Here is a 25928-nt window from a genome sequence, read left to right on the forward strand (position 1 = left end):
CGAGAATAAGGCACGACATTGTGGCTTCTTCCCCACCTGTTGGGGGAACCGGTGGGTTTCCTAAGCGCAGAGGACCATAGCATTGGGAATATTTCCCAGTGGGAAATCTTGAGTGGGAGAAATGGGATTTCCCACACTACCATCCTGGGTGTTTCCCCCATCACCAATGGGATCCTTTCGTTCACGGATCAAATCCGGAGAAAAAAACTTCAACCTCCAGGCGAACTAAATGGAAGGGTAAAAATCAAAGTAATTTCCCCCCCCCCACCCCGTTTTCGAAAGCGGCAAAAGCTAGGGTGAAAAAGCAGGGCTTGTTCTTCCCCCTGGTGGTGGGAAGCGGTACTGTCCTCATCTCAAATGTGGGGGGGGGGAACACCCGAAGAAACAAGAGGGACCCCCTTATCCCTTCCACCAATGGCAGGGGAGAGAGGAATGGAGACCTAGCGAAAGTTGGGAATTTAATCTTCTTCCAGAGATAAAAGCAGGCGGCCCTGTTGAGATGGAGGGAGGGAGGGAGGGAGGGAGGGAGGGAGGGAGGGAGGGAGGGAGGGAGAGAGAGAGAGAGAGAGAGAGAGAGAGAGAGAGAAGGAAGAAAAACCGGCACTGGATTATGGCATTTTCTGGAGTGGCGTCTCCATTCCAGGAAGGAAGCTGTACAGCAAAGTTTAATGTGATGTGATGGTCCCTTGCCAGGGGTCTCCTTGTATGGGAAGGACCTCCTCCTCCTCCTCCTCCAACATCTTCACTCCTCTTGGGTCCTTCAGCCAAGAGCCCCAGCCTAAGCCCCCTCCCCAAAAGAGCTACGGAGGGGTGGGGGGAGAGAGAGAAAGAGAGAGACAAATGGGGAAACCCAGCAGTTTCCTAAATTTTGCTCTGGATAAACTGGAGCAGCTTCTCCAACTGGGCGTCCAAGGACAACTGGTCTCCGTCGTTGGTGACCACCCAGTCGTAGGGGACGCCTTGGTCTAACCCGCACTCGGATTCCGCGTCGTCAATTCCTGGGCAGCGGAGAAAATAACGGGAGAAAAAAAATAAGAGATTTAACGTCAAGATCTTTGAATCAAATTGAAACCCCGGTGGCTTTTGCAAATGTACACTGACACACAAGGCGACACATTGGAAGAGGTCACCCTCGAGTTTCTTCAGGACTAGAAACTTAGTATCCCCAAATTAAAGATTTTGGGACTCCAGGATTGATAATGCTTTACCTGATTAAATATCCCGGAAACTCTGATCTCTTTTATGTACAATTCCTACACTGAAAAATTCTCCACCGGAGATAAATTCCTTGGGTGTCACTTGGCCAAATAAAATAATCTATTTTTATTCTAACTATATTCTAATTTTATTCTATGTTCTGTTCTGTTCTGCTCTATTCTGTTCTGTTCTCTATATAGAATAGAATATATTCTATTCTACATTCTGATTTTGTTCTTTACTATCTACATGGGAAGAGAGCAGTTTTATCCGCCCTGCCGTGTCCCCCCCGAACACATTCAGACAATCTCACGTTACCTGCCACGAACACCCAGTTCCGTCTTCTCCGGGTCTCCTCCGTGGCGATCACCCGCACGATTTGAACCAGGTCCCCGTACACGTCACGGAACCATTCCACGTCCGAGGACCTCCGGGTGTCGCTCACGATCTGCGTTGGCAAAGATCGGGAGAGAAGGAGGGGGAAAAAAAATGAACCCTTGCAGACTCGAGTTCGAATTCTGGCCAGCTGCTCCCCCCACACCCGTTGTCCATCCACGCCAGCCCGCCCAGCCCATCAAAGACCTACATATTCCCCCTGGCCTTACCCAGATGGGTTGCGTTACGCCTTCCACCACAATGCGGCAAAAGAAACCGGGATCGCTTTGGCGTCGCTCTTCCCCCCAACGGATCATGTCTTCCCGATAAAGTTCCTTGTAATCGGTGGCATCTAAAAGCCGCTGGAAATCCAGGCCGTGTTCCTGCGTGCAAAAAAAAACAAACAACCCCTAGCATTTTGTCTGCAATTCTCCAAATTCAACTCCCTAAAAAATTCCCCTCCCCCCCAAAAAGAGATCCTAATTTGCCCACGGAACTCACCGCCACATGAAAATCCTTAAAGTGTGAACAGAAAAATTGCTGCATTCCAGGGAGCATAAACGTCCCTTTAATTCTATCAGTTTTAAGTACACCCAAAATATATTAGAAGGGGGAAAAAAAAAACAACTCAAAATTTTGCACTCAAACAAATTGAGATTTTACCCCACAAAAAACCAAATAACAAGAAAAACCAGGTTTAAACTAAACGTACCTATTTAATCAGCGTTTTGTGCTTAAATAAAATCATATTCGACCCAAAAACCCCAAATAACAAAAAATACAATAGGTTTTAAATTAAATTACCTATTTAATAAGGGTGTCATGCCAGAATCTACCCCAAGAACCCCAGATAGTAAAAAAAAAAACAAAGCAAAAGGCACAATAAATCAATTTTAAATCAAAATTACCTTTGCGTACTGCTCTTTCAGAGGCCCGGATAAGCGGAGGATGGTACAAACATCCAACCCCAACCTGCCGGCAAAAAAGACAAGAAAAGGGAGGTCAGAAAGAAGTCAATCGATTCAGAAGAGAGCCTCTCTAGCCAGCAGCAGTCTACCTCCCAATGCCCCAAAACAGACTAAACTATCCTAAAACTCTGGAAGTTGGGAGCCGTTCGGTCTTTTCTGCCCTGTTTAGCTTGGAAAGAGCGCTATAGAGCTTCCAGAGGCAGGAGTAGTTTACCACCCCAATTACATCGCCAACGGCTCCCAGTTTTTTTGTCGTCCCCCGCCCAGATGAGGCATTGAATCCTCCCCCCCCCCTGGTCCCCTGCCAAACCAGCAACTGACATATCTACAGATTGCCAGCTAAAAAGAATTGGATTCTAAATTAAATTTAGATTCGCCGGAGTTGAGATCGAATCAAGATCGAATTCAATCTGGATTTAATTGGACCAACCCCAGGGCAAAGCAGAATAAGCCTTTATGGATCTCACACACCCCCACGCCCCCCCCCCCCAATGCCCACGTTTTGTAAAAAACGCGGGCGGCCACATTGGGAATGTTTAGAATCCAAGGAATGGGACATACCAAATCTGGCGCATCGTAAGGGTGGGCAGCGGTCCGGAGCCCCCGAATCTGCATAGACTTTCTGGACAACTTGTCTGCTGAAAGCCGCTTCAGCCGAAGCGAAGGCATCCAGCTCTGCATATCTCGATAGGAGGCCTGTGTGGCCCACGCTGCCTTCGTGGCCGCGCTTCTCGTGGAGTGGGCTGTCACTTGCCAAGGCAACGGAAGCGCCCAAAGTTTGGCGATGCATGTATCATGGCTCGCCAGCAGCCAGCGGATCTGGCAGCAGATTCAGACAGTGAGGAGGTTGGGGAGGAATGTGGGCCAGTCCTGGAGTCTGGGGAAGGCTCAGACAAGGGCTCTGCATCCGAGGCAGAGAGGGGGCCAGGGCCGTTTCCCAGTTACTAGCTGCCTTTGGAGTCAGACATCAGTGAGGCAGACGAACAGCTGGAACCTGTTTCCCAGTGTGCGCATGCATGCGCAGAGTTGCCAAACGAAGGGAACAACTAAAGAACAAGGGTCGACTCAGGAGTAAGGCCACAGGTGGACGGTGAATGGCCCTTTCCAGAGGGAATAAAAGAGGAGCAAAAGGGGAGTGGAGTTTGCAGGAGGCAATTTAGTTCATTCCTGCATTCTTGCCAAGTATTGCAGCATCTGAAAGATATCGGCCTGGCCACTCTCCAAGCCTGATAATTGTCAGTAATTGTGAACTGTCTTGAAAGACTGGGGAGAAGAAAGACTTTGCTGGTAGGTAGTTCCCAGGTGGGAAACTGGTGCGCTGTCAGAGACTTCAAGCTAGTTGCACCTCTTATGAAGCTGGGCACAATAGGGTGCTGTGTTAGGGCCTGTTTTTGGTCCCAGGAGGCTGCAGGGAGATCTGCTAGGCCCAAAACGGGGCGTTGGGGAGTGTGGTGCCCCCCCCGGCCCATTTTTGGTCCTAGGAGGCTGCAGGGAGACCTGCTAGGCTCAAAACGGGGCGTTGGGGAGTGCGGTGCGCCCCCCGGCCCGTTTTTGGTCCCAGGAGGCTGCAGCAAAACCTGCTAGGCCCAAAATGGGGCATTGGGGAGTGCAGTGCGTCCCCCGGCTCATTTTTGGTCCCAGGAGGCTGCAGGGAGGCCTGCTAGGGCCAAAACGGTGCATGGGGGGGTGCGGTGCGCCCCCCGGCCCGTTTTTGGTCCCAGGAGGCTGCAGAGAGGCCTGCTAGGGCCAAAACGGTGCATGGGGGGGTGCGGTGCGCCCCCCGGCCCGTTTTTGGTCCCAGGAGGCTGCAGGGAGGCCTGCTAGGCCCAAAACGGGTCCGCCTATACATTGGAAGTTCTCGAGTTATCTTCTACGCGAATGGGTAGAAGATGCCGTTCTGCCCTGTGACCGCCTTCTGTCATCGGGGACATGGACTGGCTGCTCTCTTGGCCGTTGATATGAGTCTTGTTGGCTACGTCGTCTGTCAGGAGAAGTACGTGGTGGCCGGAGATGATGTTCTGGAGGGCTAGGCCGGCTGCCCTGTGACCGCCTTCGGTCATTGGGGATCTGGACTGGCTGCTCTCTTGGCCATTGATATGAGTCTTGGTGGCTACGTTGTCTGTCAGGAGAAGTATGTGTTGGCCGGAGATGACGTTCTGGAGGGCTAGGCCGGCTGCCCTGTGACCGCCTTCGGTCATCGAAGACCTGGACTGGCTGCTCTCTTGGCCATTGATATGAGTCTTGGTGGCTACGTTGTCTTTCAGGAGAAGTACGTGGTGGCCGGAGATGACCTTCTGGAAGGCTAGGCCGGCTGCCCTGTGACCGCCTTCGGTCATCGGGGATCTGGACTGGCTGCTCTCTTGGCCATTGATATGAGTCTTGGTGGCTACGTTGTCTTTCAGGAGAAGTACGTGGTGGCCGGAGATGACCTTCTGGAGAGCTAGGCCGGTTGCCCTGTGACCGCCTTCGGTCATCGGGGATCTGGACTGGCTGCTCTCTTGGCCATTGATATGAGTCTTGGTGGCTACGTTGTCTTTCAGGAGAAGTACGTGGTGGCCGGAGATGACCTTCTGGAGGGCTAGGCCGGCTGCCCTGTGACCGCCTTCGGTCATCGGGGATCTGGACTGGCTGCTCTCTTGGCCATTGATATGAGTCTTGGTGGCTACGTTGTCTTTCAGGAGAAGTATGTGGTGGCCGGAGATGACCTTCTGGAGGGCTAGGCCGGCTGCCCTGTGACCGCCTTCGGTCATCGGGGATCTGGACTGGCTGCTCTCTTGGCCATTGATATGAGTCTTGGTGGCTACGTTGTCTTTCAGGAGAAGTACGTGGTGGCCGGAGATGACCTTCTGGAGGGCTAGGCCGGCTGCTGTAAGGATGTCCTCCTGTGACCACTGGCCTTGTGCCATCTGGGTCTCCATATGGACTCCGCGGCCGAACAAACTGGTGTTCGTAGCGATGGTGAGACGGTTCGGTTCCTTGAATGTATATCCCCTGGTTATGGCCGGTGACATCCGACCCTGGAGGAAGATTTCTGATGGGACCCTGATTCCGGTAGTTGAATTGCTCCTGCCAGATTTCTGGTGAGGCAGGCGGAAGCACTGTACGGCCCTGGTACGCAGATGTGCCCTGGGAAGGATGGTAATACCGGAGACCATCTTGCCTGACAGCTGAGAGAGGAGGACCAGAGGGATTGTTTGGCCTGATAGGATCCGGTTCGCCAGAGCTCTGATGCTGCCGTGGCGGTCCTGGGACAGGGACACTGCGCATGCTGTCCTGTCTATACGTTCTCCTAGGTGAAGTACTCTGTCGGTAGGCAAGAATTAGGTCTTGTCGTAGTTGAGTGAGAATTCGTGCTACTGAAGGATCTGGAATCTGAATAGGAGGTCTTCTGTTGGCCGGAGGTGGGAGGTTTGGCTCAATATGTCGTCCAGGTGGTGTTGGATGGGAATAGGGATAGCCCTGAGGCGAGCCGAGAGCATTGCTAGGATCTGCGCGGATGTTCTGGGCGCTGAAGACAGGCTGAGTGGGTGGGCTCTGTACTGGTAATGCTGGTTTGCGTAGAAAAACCGTAGGAATCGTTGGTGAGGGGGCAATATAGGGAGCTGTAGGTATGCCTCCGTGAAATCTATTGACGTCAGGGAGTCGCCCTCCCAGATGCTCTCCACTATGGACTGGAGGGGCTGCATTTTGAGTCTCTTGTATACCAGATGCTTGTTGAGGCTTATTAGGTCGAGAATCGCTCGACTCTCTGACAGGTGTCGCACTGCTGCTTCCATGAGGGCTCGTCTCTTCCCTGGGCACCGAATCAGGAACCTCGGGGGTGCCGCTAGAAAATCGAGAGCGACGCCTACCCGGACCGGGTTCAGGACCATCTGTGTGCTCAACGTCGCATCTGTGGTCGTTTCCTCCCATTGAACTTTGAAGCGACGTAGGTGCCTGACTTCCGTTGCCTTGAAATGGCCGTTTGGACTGGAACTGTTGCCTGCTGTTGTCTCTATTGCTGGGCCTATTGCCGGGTTGGCGATTCTGACGCTGAACCGCCTGTGGTTGTGAGAAGTTTTGTGCGGTGCCCGTTGCTCTGAAGGAAGGCTGCTGAGATTGCCTGTCAGCGCGTCTGGGCATCGGGCGTAGGAATTTCTTTTTGTTTCTGGTCTCTATGAGCATGGGCTCCAAGGCCTCTCCAAATAGGTTGCCACCTTTGAAGGGGGCAGAGGCCAACTTCCACTTGAACTTCAAGCATGCCTGCCAGTGACGGAGCCACAGCAGTCGTCGGGCCGTCACGGAGGAGGCGATGGTCCTGGAAGAGAACTTGGCCGAGTTCAGTGTGGCATCAGCGGAGAATTCTGCCGCCGCTACCAGGTTCTTGAGGTCCTGGTGACTGCGGAGGTCGGTGGTTGGGATTCTGGCCTGCATCTCTTTCAGCCACAGGAAGGAAGTTCTGTTGAAGAAGGAAGCAGCCAGAGCCGACTTAACCGCCCAGGTAGCCGCATTAAAGGCTTTGCGGAGCATCAGCTCAGATCTCCTGTCTTGTGGAGTCAAAGCCTCCTCCGTTTTACTGGGCATCATGGTGGAGGAGGCGGCGGCGGCTAAGGCCGCCACGGGTTCATCGATGGTCGGCAGTTCTAATGCCGCGGCAAGGTTTGAGGCCACGTTGTAGAACCGTTTCTCGTTCACGTTCATGGCTGCAGACACCCATGGTTGGGCCCATTGTTTCTGGACAGCATCCAGGAACAATTTTGGGGAGGGGATCTCCTCATTACCTGCGGCGGGCTCCGAGAACAAATTAATAGGGTCAGATAAGTCCAAGGCCGGATCTGAGGTGGCCGGATCCTCTCCTAGCCTAGCTGTGGCCTTGGCTCTGTAGAGAAGCGCCGTAAACAAGGCAGGGCGGAAGATCCCTTTGAAGCCCAGGGGTTCTGCAGTCTCTCCTTTGTCCTCCCACAGCATCAACTCTTTCTGTTCCTCATCCTCCGAGGGGAATTCTTGGCTGCGCACGGAAGAGGCAGGGGAAGGGGGCCTGGGAAGAACAGCTAAATCCCCGGGATTATCAGGTGCAGGAGGCTGCCCCTGCTGTGGAGTGTTGTCAGAGGCTACCGGCTGGTTTTGTTGTATACCCGCGGCAATGCCCTGAGCAATCGCCTTTGAGATGATTAGCGTGATTTGGGGGGACATTCCTGGCTCCTGCGTCTCCACTGGGCGGAGTCCTGCCGCTGTAGGAGTGAAAGTAGCCTGTGGGGTAGTTTTTGCCCTCTTAGCAGCCGGCTCCTCCCAAGGACTTTCTGGTGGGAGATTTGAAACCGAAGGAAGGGACAAAAGCTCATCCTGTTCTATGATTGGAAGCTGCGGGTGAGGGCCAGACATCTGACCAACCTCCTTTGTTAGAGGTTGTAAGGGCTGAGAAGCGCGGGAACTGTTAGGTTCGACCACCAGGGGGCTCTCTTGCCCACTTTGCTCCCCCTCCCCACTTCCTGCCTTAGCAGCTCCTCCTCCATCTAAGGCCTTCTGGTCCTCCTCCTCCTCCTCCTCCTCCACCTCCTGCTCCTGGGCCTTAGGGGCCTTTCTGGAGGCGTTGAGGGCCTTTGCCCTGATTCTGGCTGCTGCCCTCCTGGTGACCCTTTTGGGCGTGGAGGAGCCTCTCTTGGCCCCCCGGGGCTTTGGGGCTGGTGGATTCCTTCCTTCCCCACTCACGCTTTCCTCGCAGCTCTCTCCTGCTGCGGAAGGCTCCATTTTCCCGGGGTTCGGGTCCCTCGGAGAGGCAGATGGATTCGGATTGGGAGTCTGCACCGGAGGCTGCCCGGGCAGTGACTCCAGTCTCCCTCCGCAGGCCTGCAGGAAGTCCAATGGGAGCTCGGCTCAATAAGCCGGAGAAGGGCAGCCGGGCAGGGGACCCCCCCCACCCCACCCCTCCTGCTGCTGCAGCTGCTGCGGTTGTCCTGTAGATGCAGTGGGGTTTTTTTCCTCTCTCTGGATCTCCTCCTGGAATCGGAATGAAGGGAGGGGGAGAAAAGGCCTCCTCTGGCTGAAGACCGGAGTGGGAAAATGGAGAAGTGAAGCAGGAGAGGCGTGGCTACAAGGATTTGAATGACTCAGTCCACAGAGTTAACCCCTTCCTTGCCTTGGAGGCTCTCTCAGCACACTCTGGAGAATAGAATAGAATGACACGAGTTGGAAGGGACTTTGGAGGTCATCTAGTCCAACCCCCTATATCCCATTTCGGACCAATGACTGTCCAGTCTCTATTTTTAAAAAAACAAAACAAAAGCTTCTTACAAACACACCCCCACCCCCACCCCGCCAGTGATGGGAGAACAGAATAGAATGACAAGAGTTGGAATGGTCGCTGGAGACCATCTAGTCCAAGTCTTATTAAGAAGTCCGGTGCTTCTTATAAAAAAACCTCCAGTGATAACGAAGGAAGGAAGGATAAGAGAATAACAAGAGTTGGAAGGGACCTTGGAGGTCATCTAGTCCAGGGGTCTCCAACCTTGGCAACTTGAAAACTTGTGGACTTCAACTCCCAGAGTCCCTCAGCCAGCAAAGCTGGTCCCTTTAAGACTTGTGGACTTCAACTCCCAGAGTCCCTCAGCCAGCAAAGCTGGTCCCTTTAAGACTTGTGGACTTCAACTCCCAGAGTCCCTCAGCCAGCAAAGCTGGTCCCTTGAAGACTTGTGGACTTCAACTCCCAGAGTCCCTCAGCCAGCAAAGCTGGTCCCTTTAAGACTTGTGGACTTCAACTCCCAGAGTCCCTCAGCCAGCTTTGCTGGCTGAGGAACTCTGGGAGTTGAAGTCCACAAGTCTTCAAGTTGCCAAGGTTGGAGACCCCTGATCTAGTTCAACCCCATTTCAGACAAACGGGTGTCCAGCGCTTCTTATAAAAACCTCCAGTGATAAGGAAGGAAGGAAGGAAGGAAAGAAAGAAAGAAACGAGAATAAGAGTTGGAAGGGACATTGGCGGTCATCTAGTCCAACCCCCTTCCCATTTCAAACAAACGGCTGTCCAGTCTCTTTTTTTTTTTTAAAAAAAAGGGAAGCTTCTTATAAGAAACCCCCAGTAATGTAGAACAGAACTGGCAAGAGTTGGAAAGGACCTTGGAGGTCATCTAGTCCAACCCCATTTCAGACAAATGGGCGTCCAGGGCTTCTTATAAAAACCTCCAGCGATGGAGAAAGGAAGGAAGGAAGGAAGGAAGGAAAGCAGAATAAGAGAATGACAAAGAGTTGGAAGGGACCCTGGCGGCCATCTAGTCCAACCCCGTCCGTGATCAGGCAGGAGAGCCCTATAACCAGGGGTTTGCAAACTTGGCTCCTTTTAAGACCTGTGGACCTCAACTCTGGGAAGCTGGCTGAGGAACTCTGGGAGTTGAAGTCCACAAGTCTTAAAAGGAGCCGAGTTTGCAGACCCCTGCCCTATATACCATTTAGACCAGGGATGTCCAAACTTGGCCCCTTGAAGAGTGGTGGACTTCAACTCCCAGAATTCCCAAGCCAGCAACTTGCTCATATTTATAGCTCATGCTGGCTGGGGAATTCTGGGAGTTGAAGTCCACCACTCTTTAAGGGGCCAAGTTTGGACACCCCTGATTTAGACAAATGGCTGTCCAGTCTCCCTTTAAAAAAAAAAAAAAGCTTCTTAAAAACCTCCAGTGATGGAGAAGAAAGGCAGGAAGGGAGGGAGGGAGGTCATCTAGCTCAACCCTCTGATCAGGCAGGAGACCCTTCCCCATTTCAGACCAATGGCTGTCCAATCTCTTCTTAAAACCTTCCAGGGTCGGAGCATCCACAATTTCTGGAAGCGGGCCGTTCCACTGGTTAATTGCTCTGTCACCCACCCTCCCGTGCATCGTGCATCGTGCACCCTGCCGCATTGATGCTTTGGGAGTCGCGTGTCGGACGCACGTCTGCACGCCTTGGAAACACGCGTGTGCAAAGGCGAGGGTGGGAGGGCCTTTGCAAGCCCTGGATAGGGGAGGGGGCAACATTGTGGGGAGGGGGCATTGCCAAATCAGTGCCGGCTTGCAAAGGCAGGGGGAGGGGTGGGTGGGCTTGGAGGGCAGCCCACCCACCCCAAAATGCAAACGGCCCCCTCCTCCCTAAATGCAATCCCCCCCCCTATTTTTTTTTTTTTTGCACATGCACCCCCTTCCCTTTTTAAAAAAAAAATATTATTATTATTTTATTTTACCGGCTTTGGATTTCTTCGGCCACGAAATCTTTGCCCGATTTCCGCTTCCCGCTGAAAAGCAGCACCAGCTTCGGACACGGCGCCATGGCAGCAACTTTCCCCGCGCCTATCTAACAACCCCCCCCCGGATGGTCTCGTCCGGGCCCCAACGGTCCATCCGCGCACTTCCGCCTCCTTCGCTTCGCACCAATTGGAAACGGCCCGGGCTAGGCCGCGCGCAGAGAGGGCGCGACCATTTCGGAGCGGAGGGGGGGAAAGGAAGGAAGAAAGGAATCGAAGCGTCCCAACAGCGTAGGAAGAGTGAAATTGGCCTGAATCACGGGAGGAGGTGGGGCAGGGCTGGCTCCGAAGGGGCGGGGCTTCTTCTTAGCCCCGCCCACGAATGTTTGGAGACACGCCCACGTACATTTCTTGCCTGACATAGCAATAAGAGATTTTTCTTTTCTTTTCTCTTTTTTCTTTATGCTTCCTTTTCTTTTCCTTCCTTCCTTTTCTTTCTCTTCCTTTCTCCTTCCTTTTTCTTTTGCTCCTTCCTTCCATTCTTCCTTTCCTTTATTTTTCCTTCCTTCCTTCCTGTTCTTTTGCTCCATCCTTCCTTTCCTTCCTTTTTCCTTCCTTCGTTTTGCTCCTTCCTTCCATTTTTCCTTTTCTTTTTCCTTCCTTCCTTCCTTTTCTTTCTCTTCCTTTCTCTTCCTTCCTTCCTATCTTTTCCCTTTTTCTTTTGCTCCTTCCTTCCTTTCCTTCCTTTTTCCTTCCTTCCTTCGTTTGGCTCCTTCCTTCCTTTTTTCTTCTCCTCATTTCCATTCTTCCTTTCCTTTATTTTTCTTTTCTTCCTTCCTTTCTTTTGCTCCATCCTTCCTTTCCTTTTTTCCTTCCTTCCTTCCTTTTTTCTTCTCCTTCCTTCCATCCTTCTTTCCTTCCTTCCCTTTTTCATTCCTTCCTTCCTTTCCTTTTTCATTCCTTCCTTCCTTCCCAATGCCCTCTTCCTCGCTCCCTCCTTCTTTTTCTTCTCCTTCCTTCCTCCGTCCTTTCCTCCCTTCCACTGGCATTTCTAAGCTGTGTCTTTCCCGGCTGTGGGGCCTGAAAAGGAAGCGCTGGACTACACCGCCCATCACGCACAGCCGGAGGACCACCACGGGGATTGTAGCCCACAAGCTAGAGATGGGGGAAAAGGTGCGGGAAGGGAGGTAGAAAAAGATGGCCCGTCTCTTTTCAGCAGCTTGCAAGCCGTCGCCCGACAACGGGACCCCTTGTAGGTTTTTAGGATGAAATGCAAAGGATTGTAGATCTGTTGTGATCCGCCAGCAGCCTATGGAGCTGGCAACGGAGTTGGACAACGATGAGGCTGAGGTAAGGCCAGGGCCATCGGGAAGTGAGGTCCAGCCTCCAGAGCCTGATAGTAGTGAGGCAGAGGAACAGGAGGAGTCTGTTCCTAATGCACGCATGAGAAGAGCTGCCAGAAGGCAAGAGCAGCTCAAGCAGAGAGGACGACTCAGGAGTAAGGCCAAGAGATGATTGGCCCCTCCCATAAGGCTTAAAACAGACCAGCAGCAGCGTTTGGGCTCTTTGCCGGAAAACAACGTTGTAGCTACGTCTTCTGCTCTGTCTACATCTTTGTTTTTGTGGCTTCTGGACCTTTGCCAGGAAGGGCCTTTGGCAGTTTGCCTAATTGGACTAAGGTTTGTGAGATAATTGAGGAATTTGTGTTGGGAGGCATTTGTTTTACTTTGAGTTGAACGACGCTGGGACTGAAGTAATTCCCAGCTGTTCGAATAAAGTTTGTTTTTCCACGGACTAAGTTTATTGCTACCTACTTGGGCCTGGGTCACAAGAAGATCTACTCAGGGACCTGCACCTGCCAGGTGTCTGGATCAATTTGTCCGGTGGGGCTTCAAAGCTATAAGCCATCGGGGTCCGAGGCCAATTTCACCCCTGGTATCCGTAAAACGACGCCCATCCTTCCTCGTAGACAGAATTTGCTAATTCCTCCACCCACAAGATGTGATTTATTATGTGATTTATACGGTCGTCTTCTTTTTTTCAGAGCAGAATTCCAAAGGAGCGAAGCGGAGCTGGGACCCTCCTACTTTGCCGCTGCCGCAACAGCCCTGCAAAGCAGGCCAGGCTCATGGATCAAAAGGCCGGCCGAACGCTACCCTTCAGCTGCCGATTAACTCAAAGACGCCCTCCCTGCTATCTCATCCGGCCCCTCATCTGAGCCCACTACCGTTTCGTTTTCCCAAAGCGGTTCAAGGAACTATTTTTTTTGTTGTTGTTGTTCTAAATCAGTGCTTTTATTGGCTGTTGGACACACAGTGCGATAGAACCAGACGCAATTCGGGGGAAATTATTTGTGCGTGGAAGTTGTGCGGAGAGAAAAAGTTGGGCAGCCGCTCTGGGGCACCTAAAGCCTTGGAGGCTGGGGGTGGGAAGGGGGAGGGAAGGATTGGGGTGGGTGGGGGTCTTTGAACCACTCTTCCTCTAATACACAAAACGTGCAGGATTTTTATCGTGCGGCTAAACCCACAAACAAGACAATTGTGGTGTTGTGTGAAGCAAAGCTGGATTTGGCGAGGTGCTGCCTGCCCTGATTGGCTTACAGTTGGAAGCAAGAAACGGCAACCTCAAGATTTAAGCCAGTTTGAAGATCAATTTGTGGGTGGGGGTTTTTTTTTGTTTGGGTGGGGGAGGAAGAAAGGAAGAAGGGAAGAGGCCAGAGAAATGTGTGTGCGGAAGGGCAGAGGGGAATATGTTTCTTTTCACCAGTCCACGACTTACGACGGTTCGTTTAGCGACCCAAGTTGCAACGGCCGTTTGAGGACCGTTTTTCACTTGTACCTTTGTGGCATCCCCCACGGTCACAGGATCAAAATTCCAGACGTTCCGGCAACCGACTCGCATTTAACGACGGTCTCCGGCTGATCCCCTTTTTTTTGCGACCGTTCTGACAAGCCGGGTTCACTTAACAACCGTGTTACTAACTTAACAAAACTGCGGCGATTGGCTTAACGGCCGCGGCAAGGAAGGTAGGCAAAATGGGGGAGGGGGACGGGGGACACGCGAAGCTCACTCCACCGATGTCTCGCTGAACGACAGAAATGGTGGTCGTAAGTCGAGGACTACCGGTATTTCAACACCAACACCACCCCCCAAAAAAAAAACAAGAACGAGGAAAGGAGAGCTCGGATACATCAGCTAAATAACTCACTGGACGTCACTCCCAGATGTGTAAGGTGGGATATAAAGTTTGAAGAAGGGGGGGGGGGAAATGGCCCCCCACAAAAAACTTGGCAAAAAAAATGAAGAAGTTTCTTCCCTTGATATTTCCACCAATGTCCATACGATGACCTTCGTCACGACGGTCGAAAGACGGGCTAACCGTACGCCCGGTTCTTAGGATGGCTCCGCTCTTTGGCGCCGTCTCCCCGAGTGGATCTGTAAGAAAGGGACCGAGTTATCACGCCACAAAGGATCCCCTGGGATCACGTGAGATTTTTTTAGGAGATCGCGAGGAGCCGGGAACGAGTTTAGAAACCTCTAAATGTGCACAAAATTAGGAAAAGTGAAGAGAGCCCCTACGAACGAGAATGTGATTGAGAAAATATTAGAATAGCGCAGGAATGAATAGATTAATGCTCGCAGTTAAAGGAAAGGAAGTTTCTGAGCATTAAAGTATATGGGAGAGTTAGTCTGCCAGTGGTTAGAGAACAAATATGAAAACTCGAAAAAAAAGCAGAGAAGTGAAATACAGAAAATGGTTTAACAAAGTTAAATAAGCTAAGAAGAGGATTTTTTATAATAGTAGGTATGTTAGGTATTAGTGTTAAGAATCGACAAAATATTAAATAGGGCTGTAAATTTTAATTGTTACTGCACAAAATATTCGTACGCAGATGACCCACTGTTTAATGAAAGGTGAAATGTTTGCATTACAATAAAAACGGGGAAAGCCATCGGCATGCCGGCGGGGTTCCCCTAAAATACGACACCCCTTTTTCCGCCCGCGACGCTTCCTGACATCCCCCCCCTCCCTTCCTCCTCCTCTTTCTCACCTGCGTCCGGGGGCCGCCCCAAGCTGCTTCAGGATGGCGTCTTCGAAATCGTCCACCCCATCTTCGCTCACCCCCAAATAACGCGCCAGCTCTTCCAGGGCGTCTTCGGTTTTATCCAAAAAGTCCGCAAAGCCGATCCTCTCGTGGACGAAGAGCCCGTCGGCCCCGAAAAACCCTTCCAGCACCGGAACCAACTCGCTGGAGTATCTGCCCCAGCCCAATCCGGAGAGATAACTCTGCACCAATTTGAGGAAGGGGCCTTTCTGAACGGGGGCCGCCAAACCCTCTCGGTGGGCGCATTCGGCGACGCCGGAACAACCCTGCGGGGCAGGGAAAGGATGCTTGGCTAGCATCGCCCACAATTCCTGGGGTTCCATCGGTTTTCTGGCTTTGCGGGGTCCCCGCTGGCGGTCTCCTCCTTTCGGGGCCTTCGTTTGGTGTTTCTTGGCGGGATGGGGTCCCTTCTCGGTGGCCATTTTGGGTTCCCCCCCGTCCTGGTGCCGAAATTTCTCCTCGCCTTGGTGTTTCTTCTGCCACGGTTTCGCTTTGCCCTGCCTAGCTTTGCCGCCATCTTTCCACAGCATCCGGGCTTCTTTCTCGGCCTCACTGAGGTCTACCTCCTTGCCCAGCCTTTGCTCCAAGTTTTTCAATTCCTCCAGGGGAGTTTTTTGCATCAGCTTTCCCAAATCCTGACGGACAGAAACCAGCAAGGAACGCAGACGATGGAGTTCCTTCTCCTGGAAATCGAATTTGGCCGGAAGGCGGCGAGAGACGGGGTCTTCTCCGGGATGCTGGCGGGATTTGGCATCGGCCGTCGTGTCCAGTTTACGGACTTTTTCCCGAAGAAGCTGGAGTTCGGCCCGGGCGGCCGAGAGGGCAGCCGTCTCCTTCTTCAAGGTCTCTGCCAAACGTTGGTTTTCCGCAGCCAAATTCTGCTGCAGGGAATCGACAGCCGACGTCTTGTCTTGGGATTTCCGCAGCAACATCTCGAGTTCTTCTTTCTGCGCCTGTGAAGCGAGCGGGTAAAAAAAAAAGGAGGTTTTGCTCAAGATCTCAATTTTGCAGTCCAAAACTTTTTACTTTTGCCGTCAAAAAAAATCTTATTTTGGCAATCAAAAAATTCTTATTTTTGCAGCCCAAAACGTTTGACTTTTGCAGTCCAAAAATTCTTACTTTTGCAGTCCAAAAGGTTTTATTTTTGCCGTCAAAAAAATTCTTATTTTGGCAATCAAAAAATTCTTATTTTTGCAGCCCAAAACGTTTGACTTTTGCAGTCCAAAAATTCTTACTTTTGCAGTCCAAAAGGTTTTATTTTTGCAGTAAAAAAAAATCTTATTTTTGCAGTCAAAAGAATTCTTATTTTTGCAGTCAAAAAATCCTTATTTTTGCAGTCCAAAACGTTTGACTTTCCCAGTCCAAAAATTCTTATTTTTGCAGTCCAAAAATTCTTACTTTTGCAGTCAAAAAAGTTCTTATTTTTACAGTCGAAAAAGTTTTCGGCGCAAGTTTTTGAGCAAACCCCTGCAGCCGTTAAGCAAACCCAGATTCCCCATTGCCCAAAGGGGTCTTTTAATGCCCACCGATTGGGGGAAGACCCCCTGGCCCTCCCCATTACCTGAAGTTCGGCCTGCATCAGTCGGATATCCTGGTTTTCCTTGGCTAATTTGTCCAGCAAGATTCCCATGGCGTCCAAGCTTTTTGGATCTTCAGAAAGATTTTCCTTGCCTGCGCGAAGTTGAGCGTCTTTTCCAGAGTCCACAGAGGGTGACCAGTCCTGGGGAGGAAAAAAATGGGAAAAGTGACCTCTTAGCTAAGATTATGATGGTTTGACCTGTTCTGTCTACGTACCTGGTAGATCTGGAGCCGGGAAAGGAGAAGCATGCTGGTTTACTGGCCATTATGATTCTCCGAGAATCGATATTCTTAGTGGACGGAGGAGGAGTAATCGTCCCATGTCTCTTTCCAAAGACCATGCCGCTAGTCCTCATGGAACTGGTTAGCTCAGGCCTTCTACAAGACTTGTCAATCTCACTACTAGTGAAGGTTCATTGGATCGCAGAGTTGGAAGGAGCTTCGGTGATCAGTTAAGACCAGCATTTTCAATCTTGGGGACTTAAGATAGTTGGACTTCGACTCCCAGAATCCCACTGTCAGGAGTGGACTTCAGCTCCCAGAATCCCACAGCCAGGAGTGGACTTCAGCTCCCAGAATCCCACAGCCAGGAGGGGACTTCGACTCCCAGAATCCCACTGCCAGGAGGGGACTTCAGCTCCCAGAATCCCACAGCCAGGAGTGGACTTCGACTCCCAGAATCCCACAGCCAGGAGGGGACTTCGACTCCCAGAATCCCACAGCCAGGAGTGGACTTCGACTCCCAGAATCCCACAGCCAGGAGGGGACTTCAGCTCCCAGAATCCCACAGCCAGGAGGGGACTTCAGCTCCCAGAATCCCACAGCCAAGAGGGGACTTCAGCTCCCAGAATCCCACTGCCAGGAGGGGACTTCAACTCCCAGAATCCCACAGCCAGGAGTGGACTTTAACTCCCAGAATCCCACTGTCAGGAGTGGACTTCAGCTCCCAGAATCCCACAGCCAGGAGGGGACTTCGACTCCCACAATCCCACTGCCAGGAGGGGACTTCGACTCCCAGAATCCCACAGCCAGCAGTAGACTTCAGTTCCCAGAATCCCACAGCCAGGAGGGGACTTCAACTCCCAGAATCCCACAGCCAGGAGGGGACTTCGACTCCCACAATCCCACTGCCAGGAGGGGACTTCGACTCCCAGAATCCCACAGCCAGCAGTAGACTTCAGTTCCCAGAATCCCACAGCCAGGAGGGGACTTCAACTCCCAGAATTCCACTGCCAGGAGGGGACTTCGACTCCCACAATCCCACAGCCAGGAGTGGACTTCAGCTCCCAGAACTCCTCAGCCTGCATTGCTGGCTGGGGAATTCTGGGCGTTGAAGCCCACCCCTCTTAAAGTCAACAAGACTGAGAAATACTGATCTAGTCCGACCTTCAACAATGTGTCAGAAATATAATTTCCCTTTTTTTAAAACGACAAGCTGCTTATCTTGTATTGCACCTGTATTTCTCTGTTTCTAACCCTTTGCAGAAAAACCTTATGGGTGGTCTTCTCTATAACTTCATTAATCTCCACAGAGCTATCCTGTCTTTCTTTCTGCAGATCCGTTCTTCCAGGATCAGGGATCTACCCGTAACACCATCGTTTTCCTTACCTGCCCACCACTGGCAGGGTACGGCTCTTCTCTGTCAGAACTCAGCCCCAGGTTCAGTATGTCTAAGCCTCCTGAAGGTGGGAGGGAAAAAGTAAAATAATAAAATAAAATACAATTTAAAAAAAAATACGGGTAGTCCTCAATTTAGGACTGGAATTGAGCCTGGAATTATGGTTGCAAATCCTTTCAGTGGTTAAGTTGGGGCATCGCGTGGAGGGAGCAGAATTTAAAAAATATTTTGCAGACGTCGCTCTGTGAATGCCGCCTTGAGCTCTTAAGGGCAGCGATTCGCTTAAGAACCGTGGCAGAAAAAGATGGCGACACGGTTAAAAAACTCACTTTTTTTTTAGCAATAGAAATCGGGTCTCCCACCTGTGTCCAAAAGTCAAGGTCCACCTGTACGGAAAAACATGTCAAGCTCGCCCCATACTCACCGTCTTCGGTGTCAAGGAAGATCCCTGTAGAGAGATGCAAAGAATGGTTTAGGAGATAGATGGATGGATAGATAGATAAGATAGCACAGAAGGATAGATTGATAGACGAGAGAGACAGAGATGATAGATAGATAGATAGATAGATAGATAGATAGATGGATGGATGGATGGATGGATGGATGGATGGATGGATGGATGGATGGATGGATGGATGGATGGATGGATATATAGCAATGTGAGATCGCAGCTGTTTCTTCCTTTTAACTGCAGTTAAAAGGAAGAAACAGCTGCGATCACACATTGCTCCCAGAAGCACGAAGCTGAAGCCTGAAGATGACGAATGAGACTTCGTCGAAACGTCGCCAAGACACTTCCAATTGTACACGGGAGAAAACCCGAACAAGCAAAGACCTACATACAAACACCCGTGAAAACCTCAGAAAACAAATATATATATATATATGTATGTATGTATATGATAGATAGACAGATAGATAGATGGATGGATGGATGGATAGATAGATGATGGATAGATGGATAGATAGATATAGATAGAAGATAGATAGATAGATAGACAGATGGACGGACGGATGGACGGACAGATAGATATAGATAAATACATAATAAATAGATAATAGATGGATAGATAATAGATAGATATATGATAGATACATGATAGATTTTATATATATACAGACAGACGGATGATATGATGGAGAGATAGATAAATAGATAGATAGATGGATGGATACATGGGTGGATGGATATAGATAAGCACATAATAGATAGATAATAGATGGATAAATAGATAATAGATATGATAGATACATGATAGATGATAGATGGATAGATGGATGACAGATAGATATAAATATATAATAGATAGATAATAGACAGGCAGATGGATAAATAGATAATAGATGATAGTAGGTAGATAGATAGATAGATAGATAGATAGATAGATAGATAGATAGATAGATAGATAGATAGAGAGGGAGAGAGAGAGAGAGAGGGAGGGAGGGAGATATATGGTAAATAATTTAGAAAATTTAACCTCCACTCTGGTTCTTGCTTACCCAACGTGGCCAAGACTCCAAAACCCACAACGGCTAAAACGGCCAGCAGCCACTTCACCCTAGAAAGCCCATCGTTCTCATCCTCGGGATCTTCCTTAGCTTGGGCGTGGCTCAGCTCCGGCCCCACCTGCTGGACGTCGACGACACGGCCTTTCCGTCGGCGCAGACCCTCGACGTCGGCTTCGGGGGTCGCCGCCTCTTCCCCCGTGCTGGGAGAAGCCTTCGGTTCATCTTTGAGGGGACCTACGGGTGACATCGTGGAAAAGAGGTCCAGGCTCAAACCCCTGGCTTGAAGGCCAGAGGGTCACCTGTGGCGACCAGACAATTAACCAGTGGAACAACTTGCCACCGGATGTTGTGGATGCTCCAACTCCGGAAGTTTTTAAGGAGAGATTGGACAACCACTTGTCCGAAGTGGTTTAGGGTTTCCTGCCTAAGGAGAGGGTTGGACTAGAAGACCTCCAAGGTCCCTTCCATTTTCATTACATTAAATTATACCTGCCTCCCGGCTCATCGAAGAACGCCTTCATTGAGGGAGGAGAAATGTTTAGAATGGCCCCAAAACCGATCCATTGTGAAATTACAATTTATTTATTTATTTTTTTAAAAAAGTTCCTTTGTTGCCCTTTTCAAGAATGCAGCTTTTCTTTTCCCCGGGCCCTCAAATATTTACACTTATTTATTTAGATATTTGCAGGAAAATCCTCGACTTACGACCACAACTGGGAACCAAAAAATTCTCGTTTGCTAAGCGAGACCACCGTGAAATTGAATTTGATGACCTTCCTCGCCATGGTGGTTACGTGAGGAAGACGGTTGTTAAACGAATCCAGCTCCTCCCCCCCCGCCCCCCCCCGGTGACCTGGCTCGTCGGAAGGTCGCAAAAGGGGATTATGCGTTATGCTGCGACCGTCATAAACGTGAATCGGTTGTCAGGCGTCTGGATTTTGATCACGTGACTGTGGGGTCATGCGATCGAAAGGGGATGCTGCGACGGTCGTAAGGGTGAAAAAACGGTCACTTTTTTCCAAAAAGTTTCAATGAAACTTTTTTTCAGCGCCGTTGTAACTTTGGACGGTCACTAAATGGAAGTGTTGTAAGTCGAGGACCTACCTGCTGTTTGTTGGAATTATGCAGGTTATTTCTCAGCCGGAAAAGTGACCCTACTGTGAAAATGTGAAGTCACCTGTTGGGGGCGAAAATTCTTCCTCGGGATGCGAGCTTTCTGTCTTCTTTTCATCCAGCAATAAGAGAGTAGATCCCTGGCTGGAAGGATCTCCGGGAATCAGGTGGCCTTCTGGCTCCTGACTCTGGATGGGGAAAAAAGTTTGGAAGTTTGTCCCGACGGAGAAGCGATTTTTCTTTTATCTTTTTTGTCTAGGGATGGACAGAGCAGCCCTGCAAAATTCCCACTTCAGACAGGGAGGGGAGGGAGGGGAGGAAGGAAGGAAGAAGGGATGGGAATTAAAAGGAAAGGAAGGAAGGGAAGAAGATGAAGGGAAGGAAAGGGAAGGGAGGAAGGAAAGGAGGAAGGAAGGAAGAAGAAGGGATGGGAATTAGAAGGAAAGAAAGGAAGGAAAAGAAGAAGAGGAAGGGAAGGGAAGGGAGGGAGGAAGGAAAGGAGGAAGGAAGGAAGAAGAAGGGATGGGAATTAGAAGGAAAGAAAGGAAGGAAAAGAAGAAGAGGAAGGGAAGGGAAGGGAGGGAGGAAGGAAAGGAGGAAAGGAAAAGGAAGAGAAGGGAAGGAAATTGGAGGGGGAGGAAGGAAGGAAGGAGGGAGGGAGGGAGAAAGGATGGGAATTAGAAGGAAAGGAAGGAAGGAAGAGAAGAAGATGAAGGGAAGGGAGGGAGGGAGGAAAGAAGGAACAAGGAGGAAAAGAAAAGGAAGAGAAGGGAAGGAAATTGGAAGGGAAGGAAGGAAGAAGAAAATGGAGGGGAAGGGAAGAAAGGAATAAAGAGAAAGAGAAAGAAAGAAAAGTTAAATCAAGTAACAAAAAATGTTAAACCTCTGGCAAGAAAGGGTGGCTATCTGTTTTATTTTATATATAAAAGATGTAAAATATGTTTTCATTTGTTTATGCCCCAATTAATGAAATCCCAGTGGCCAGTTCCCTTCCCAGGAGCAAGGCAGTGGTGAAATGCTACAGGTTCGGGCAAACCCGTAGCGGCGGCGGCAGGTGGTTTGGCGAGCGGGTAGCGGTGGCAGCGCGGGGCTCCGCCCACCCGCCTGGAGATCGTTACTTTCTGGTTTTGACCAGGAAGTCACCTGCAGACACACACACACACACACACACACACACACACACACACACACAAAATGTCAGGGTTCAACCTTTGATTGATCTTCTTCCAGTTCCGGACTCTCGACGAATAGCTCGCTCTCGGGCGGAGAAGCTGCTGGGGTTGGGAAAAAACACAAAACAACACGTACACACAGAGACACAATGGATTGATTTTAACTCCGGAATCTTTTCGCATTTCCCTTTCTTCATTTTAACCCTCACAAATTAAAATTTTCAAACGGGCCAAAGTTTTGCGAATGTGGCTGGCAGGAAAGGGGCAGAGTTTTAAGGGGAATTGTGTTTGGCAACGGGCGACGTGGGGGGAAAATCTTGTCCACTCTAATCATGGGTCCCCCCCCCCTCCCCTCGGTGTTAAATCATGGTTAACTCGCCTTCTAACTGGGTTTCTTCGGAAGTTTCGAAGCCAAGATCTTCCACAGGGGCAGCCTAGAGAGAGAGAGAAAGAGAGAAAGAGAAAGAGAGAGAGAGAAACTAGGTTATAAACAGCCAGGGAAGGGATGAGGAAACGATTGTGGGAGATTTCTTGACATGCTCTTGAGTTATTTTCCCATCTGAAAAGCCTCTACCTGGATTGTGCTCACCTCTGCTCCTGTGATCACCCAGCTGTTGTTTTCCAGCTCCTGAGAATTTGAATTTTCAGCCATTTTTTTTCATGCCCTGAAACGCTCAAAGATCCACCTGGAAAAGTTAGGAAGGGGGAAAAAAAAAGAAAGAGAAAGAGAGAGAGAGAAACTAGGTTATAAACAGCCAGGGAAGGGATGAGGAAACGATTGTGGGAGATTTCTTGACATGCTCTGGAGCTATTTTCCTATCTGAAAAGCCTCTACCTGGATTGTGCTCACCTCTGCTCCTGTGATCACCCAGCTGTTGTTTTCCAGCTCCTGAGAATTTGAATTTTCAGCCATTTTTTTTCATGCCCTGAAACGCTCAAAGATCCACCTGGAAAAGTTAGGAAGGGGGAAAAAAAAAGAAAAGAAAAGAGGAGAGGTAAGGATTTTGGGTATCTAAAATCCCTTCAAAGTCTCGGTGTTATAAGCAGAGAAGGTTTCAAATGGGCTAAACCGACATCAAATTGCTAGATTGTCATCATCTTCGTTGATCTTTTCTGGACATTGGAAAGAGTGCAGAGAAGAGCAACAAAGATGATTAGGGGACTGGAGGCTAAAACATATGAAGAACGGTTGCAGGAACTGGGCATGGCTAGTTTAATAAAAAGAAGGACTAGGGGAGATATGATAGCAGTCTTCCAATATCTCAGGGGTTGCCACAAAGAAGAGGGAGTCGGGCTGTTCTCCAAAGCACCTGGGGGTAGAACAAGAAGCAACGGATGGAAACTAACCAAGGAGAGAAGCAACTTGGAATTAAGGAGAACATTCCAGATAGTGAAGACAATTAACCAGTGGAACAGCTTGCCACCAAAAGTTGAGAGTGCTCCATCACGGGAGGCTTTTAAGATTTATTAAAATCTTTATTATTTATTAATCTGTCGTTAACCTTCCTAATTTAGCTTGAAGGGCAAAACCGGAAATCCTTCCAAACGCCTGGCGCCTGATCAGAATTGTACAGGGGTAAAAAAAAAAAAAAAAAAATTTGACTGGGAAATTAAGCTTCAGCTTGACAAACACAGGTGGCTCGAACCGGGAGCAAAGTTTATTGGAAATTGAATAAGAGACTATTGTTTTCCTTTCTCTTGCTGGTCACAGGTGGCCCCAGTAAGTTTTTTCCACCGCTGCTCTTTAGCTTAAAAATTCTCCAGGGAAACTGAGGAAGAGATGCGCTTTAACGTAACTGTGAGACTTGGGGAGTCCTAGTGGACGACCATTTAAATAGGAGCCAGCCGTGTGCAGCGGCTGCCAAAAAAGCCAACACAGTTCTAGGCTGCATCAACAGAGGGAGAGAAAAAAAAAAGACAGAGAGAGAGATCCAAAAGTGAGCTCCTGTCTGTAGCATCGTTCTTTTTTTATTTTTCTCTCTCTCTCTCTCCAAAGACTCTAAGAAGAGAGGAGGGTGTTTTTGAAGGCCATCCTAGCTGAGCTATTCTAATTCAAGAGAAAATGCCAAGAATCTAAATTATGCTGGTCACCAGAGGCAAGCAAGTCATCTAACCCTCGGGAAGCAGAGCTGGCCGAAGTCATAAGGAGCATAAGGTTGTGAGTGTGTGGTTGCGTGTCCTTTGGGGTAGAGGCGACCCCCAAACTCAGAAACCTGTTCGAGCCCAGCAGCTTTGAACGGGAGGAAAAGCAAGCCCCCCCCCAAAAAACAACAACAACAACAACCCCCACCCCGAAAGAGACAGCAACATGGGGAGCTCCCGTATTAAAAAGTTAAATTTCTTTCCAGGAATCTCTGCCTCTCTGCTTACGAAATTCTTACCATGAGTCTCTCTACCCTCCCAAGAACAGCTGTTGAAGCAAAAGACAGGCTGGAAGAGAGGGGGTGAGGGGGGATAATAGGAAAGCAATATATTTTTAGCTTTGCTGAAGGCAACTTAACAGGTGGAAATGGCTTTGCTGAGCAGAGCAGAGGGGGAAAAACAGGGAGGAGAGAGAGAGAGGGAGAGAGAGAGAGAGAAATAGAAAGAAAGAGTGAGAAAGAGAAAGTGAGAGAGTGAGAAAGAGAGAAAGAAATAGAGAAAAAAGAGTGAGAAAGAGCAAGTGAATGAGAAAGAAAGAGAAAGAGTGTGTGAGAGAGAAAAATAGAAAGGAAGAGTGAGAGAGAGAGAAATATAAAGAAAGAGAGAGAGAGAGAAATAGAAAGAAAGAGAGTGTGTGAGAGAAATAGTGTGTGAGAGAGAAATAGAAAGTGAGAGAGTGAGAAAGAGAGCGAAATAGAAAGAGAGAGACAGTGAGAAATATAAAGAAAGAATGTGTGAGAAAGTGAGAGTCTAATAAAAGTCTAATAAAATAAAAAGAGAAAGAGAAAGAATGAGAGTGAGTGAGTGAGAAAGAGAGAGAGAGAGAGAGAATCCCAGGGGAAAAAAATAACCTGGATATTTTAAGATGCAAATAGCCTTAAACAGGCAGGCTGGAAGATTTTGCTCTCTGCAAAGGCCAACTTCACGTGGAAAATATAAAAATAAAGGAATAGAAACTTGGAGCTGAGGGCCTGTTGGTAATTCTTAAGGTTGCTTTATGCACAGGGGGCCACACTGCAGGAGGAGAGGTGGGGGGGTGTCCACATTTTGCATTTCAAGAGGGTCTCTAACAACAGCTTCATCAAACTTTGGCCAAGCCATCTTAATTCTCACTAGCAGAAACTTGCTGTGAGTAGACGAGACTTCAGCAGGCCCAGTTTTTTCCCCTGTCATGGGGGGAAAACTCCGACGCATCGAGGGGGAAATAGGGGGTCCCATTAAAGGTTTTTTTTTTCCTCCTCCCATTAGTGCAGAAAGTCCATTCTGCCATGGCAGGACAAGAAGCCATGGAAGGAAATTAATCAAGGAGAGAAGCAACCTGGAATTAAGGAGAAATGCATTGAAAGTTAGAACAATGAATCGGTGGAACGGCCTGCCACCAGAAGTTGTGAGTGCTCCAACACTGGAGGCTTTTAAGACGAGATTGGACAACCATTTACATGAGATGTCATAATATCTCCTGCTTGAGCAAGGGGGTCAGACTAGAAGACCTCTGCGGTCCCTTCCAACTCTTGTTATACCACGTGGATCTTAAAATATCCCGCAAGGCTGTTTTGAGATCTGTGGTTTGGCGCAATTTGCTCGCGTGTTAAGGAGAAGAGGGAGAGGGATCCTTCCGCCGCCAGAATTTTTGAAAAAGTTGGATTTTCAGATGCGTCGATGAGTCTTTGCAGCAAAGGAACAGAGCTCTCCGCTGTGCCTGCCTGCCGAGCAATCATGATTATTGCAATATTATTGTTATTTTCACAGCCGGCGACACAATCAAAGGAAGAGCCAGGCCGCCACTTCGGAAGGAAACCCTGAAGGGTAGCATGTTTCGACTTAATACTTTTTTAAAAAATAAAAATAAAAATAAAATAAACTTTGGCGAATGGCAGCTGTCGGCTCGAAGAAAAAAACCCTGTTAGCTTTTCAAAGCTTTCTTTGCTAGTTGATTTAACGGGCTTTGCCTCTTACAAAGTTCACCA

General features: G+C 49.4%; 2 protein-coding genes across 7 annotated transcripts; both read right to left on the reverse strand.

The window, feature by feature from the left end:
- Positions 1-526: 526 nt before the first annotated feature.
- PMVK (phosphomevalonate kinase) lies at positions 527-10870 on the reverse strand. 3 transcript variants are annotated; one of them, XM_058160332.1, is made up of 6 exons: positions 10723-10843; positions 8656-8678; positions 2481-2544; positions 1803-1955; positions 1516-1645; positions 527-998 (listed from the first exon to the last, which is right to left on the reverse strand). In XM_058160332.1, exons 4-6 carry the CDS (start codon positions 1887-1889, stop codon positions 862-864), a joined length of 354 nt encoding a protein of 117 aa, XP_058016315.1. In that variant the 5' UTR covers positions 1890-1955; positions 2481-2544; positions 8656-8678; positions 10723-10843; the 3' UTR covers positions 527-861. The 3 variants fall into 3 exon arrangements, with proteins under 3 accessions (XP_058016315.1, XP_058016313.1, XP_058016314.1); XM_058160330.1 differs by lacking the exon at positions 8656-8678 and having other exon boundaries at positions 10723-10870; XM_058160331.1 differs by lacking the exons at positions 8656-8678; positions 10723-10843 and adding an exon at positions 3102-3979.
- Positions 10871-12983: 2113 nt separating this feature from the next.
- Positions 12984-22511, reverse strand: PBXIP1 (PBX homeobox interacting protein 1). Of its 4 annotated transcripts, none has more exons than XM_058160316.1 (10): positions 22394-22511; positions 22199-22253; positions 21857-21918; positions 20712-20835; positions 19526-19768; positions 18450-18473; positions 18016-18086; positions 16390-16548; positions 14775-15781; positions 12984-14157 (listed from the first exon to the last, which is right to left on the reverse strand). In XM_058160316.1, the coding sequence occupies exons 1-10, from the start codon at positions 22469-22471 to the stop codon at positions 14097-14099; spliced, it is 1884 nt and encodes a 627-aa protein (XP_058016299.1). In that variant the 5' UTR covers positions 22472-22511; the 3' UTR covers positions 12984-14096. The 4 variants fall into 4 exon arrangements, with proteins under 4 accessions (XP_058016299.1, XP_058016301.1, XP_058016300.1 ...); XM_058160318.1 differs by having other exon boundaries at positions 22409-22507; XM_058160317.1 differs by having other exon boundaries at positions 21857-21921; positions 22409-22507.
- Between the last annotated feature and the right edge of the window lie 3417 nt (positions 22512-25928).

The sequence above is a fragment of the Ahaetulla prasina genome, chromosome 17 (assembly GCF_028640845.1).
Source record: "Ahaetulla prasina isolate Xishuangbanna chromosome 17, ASM2864084v1, whole genome shotgun sequence".
In the NCBI taxonomy this organism is placed as follows: domain Eukaryota; kingdom Metazoa; phylum Chordata; class Lepidosauria; order Squamata; family Colubridae; genus Ahaetulla; species Ahaetulla prasina.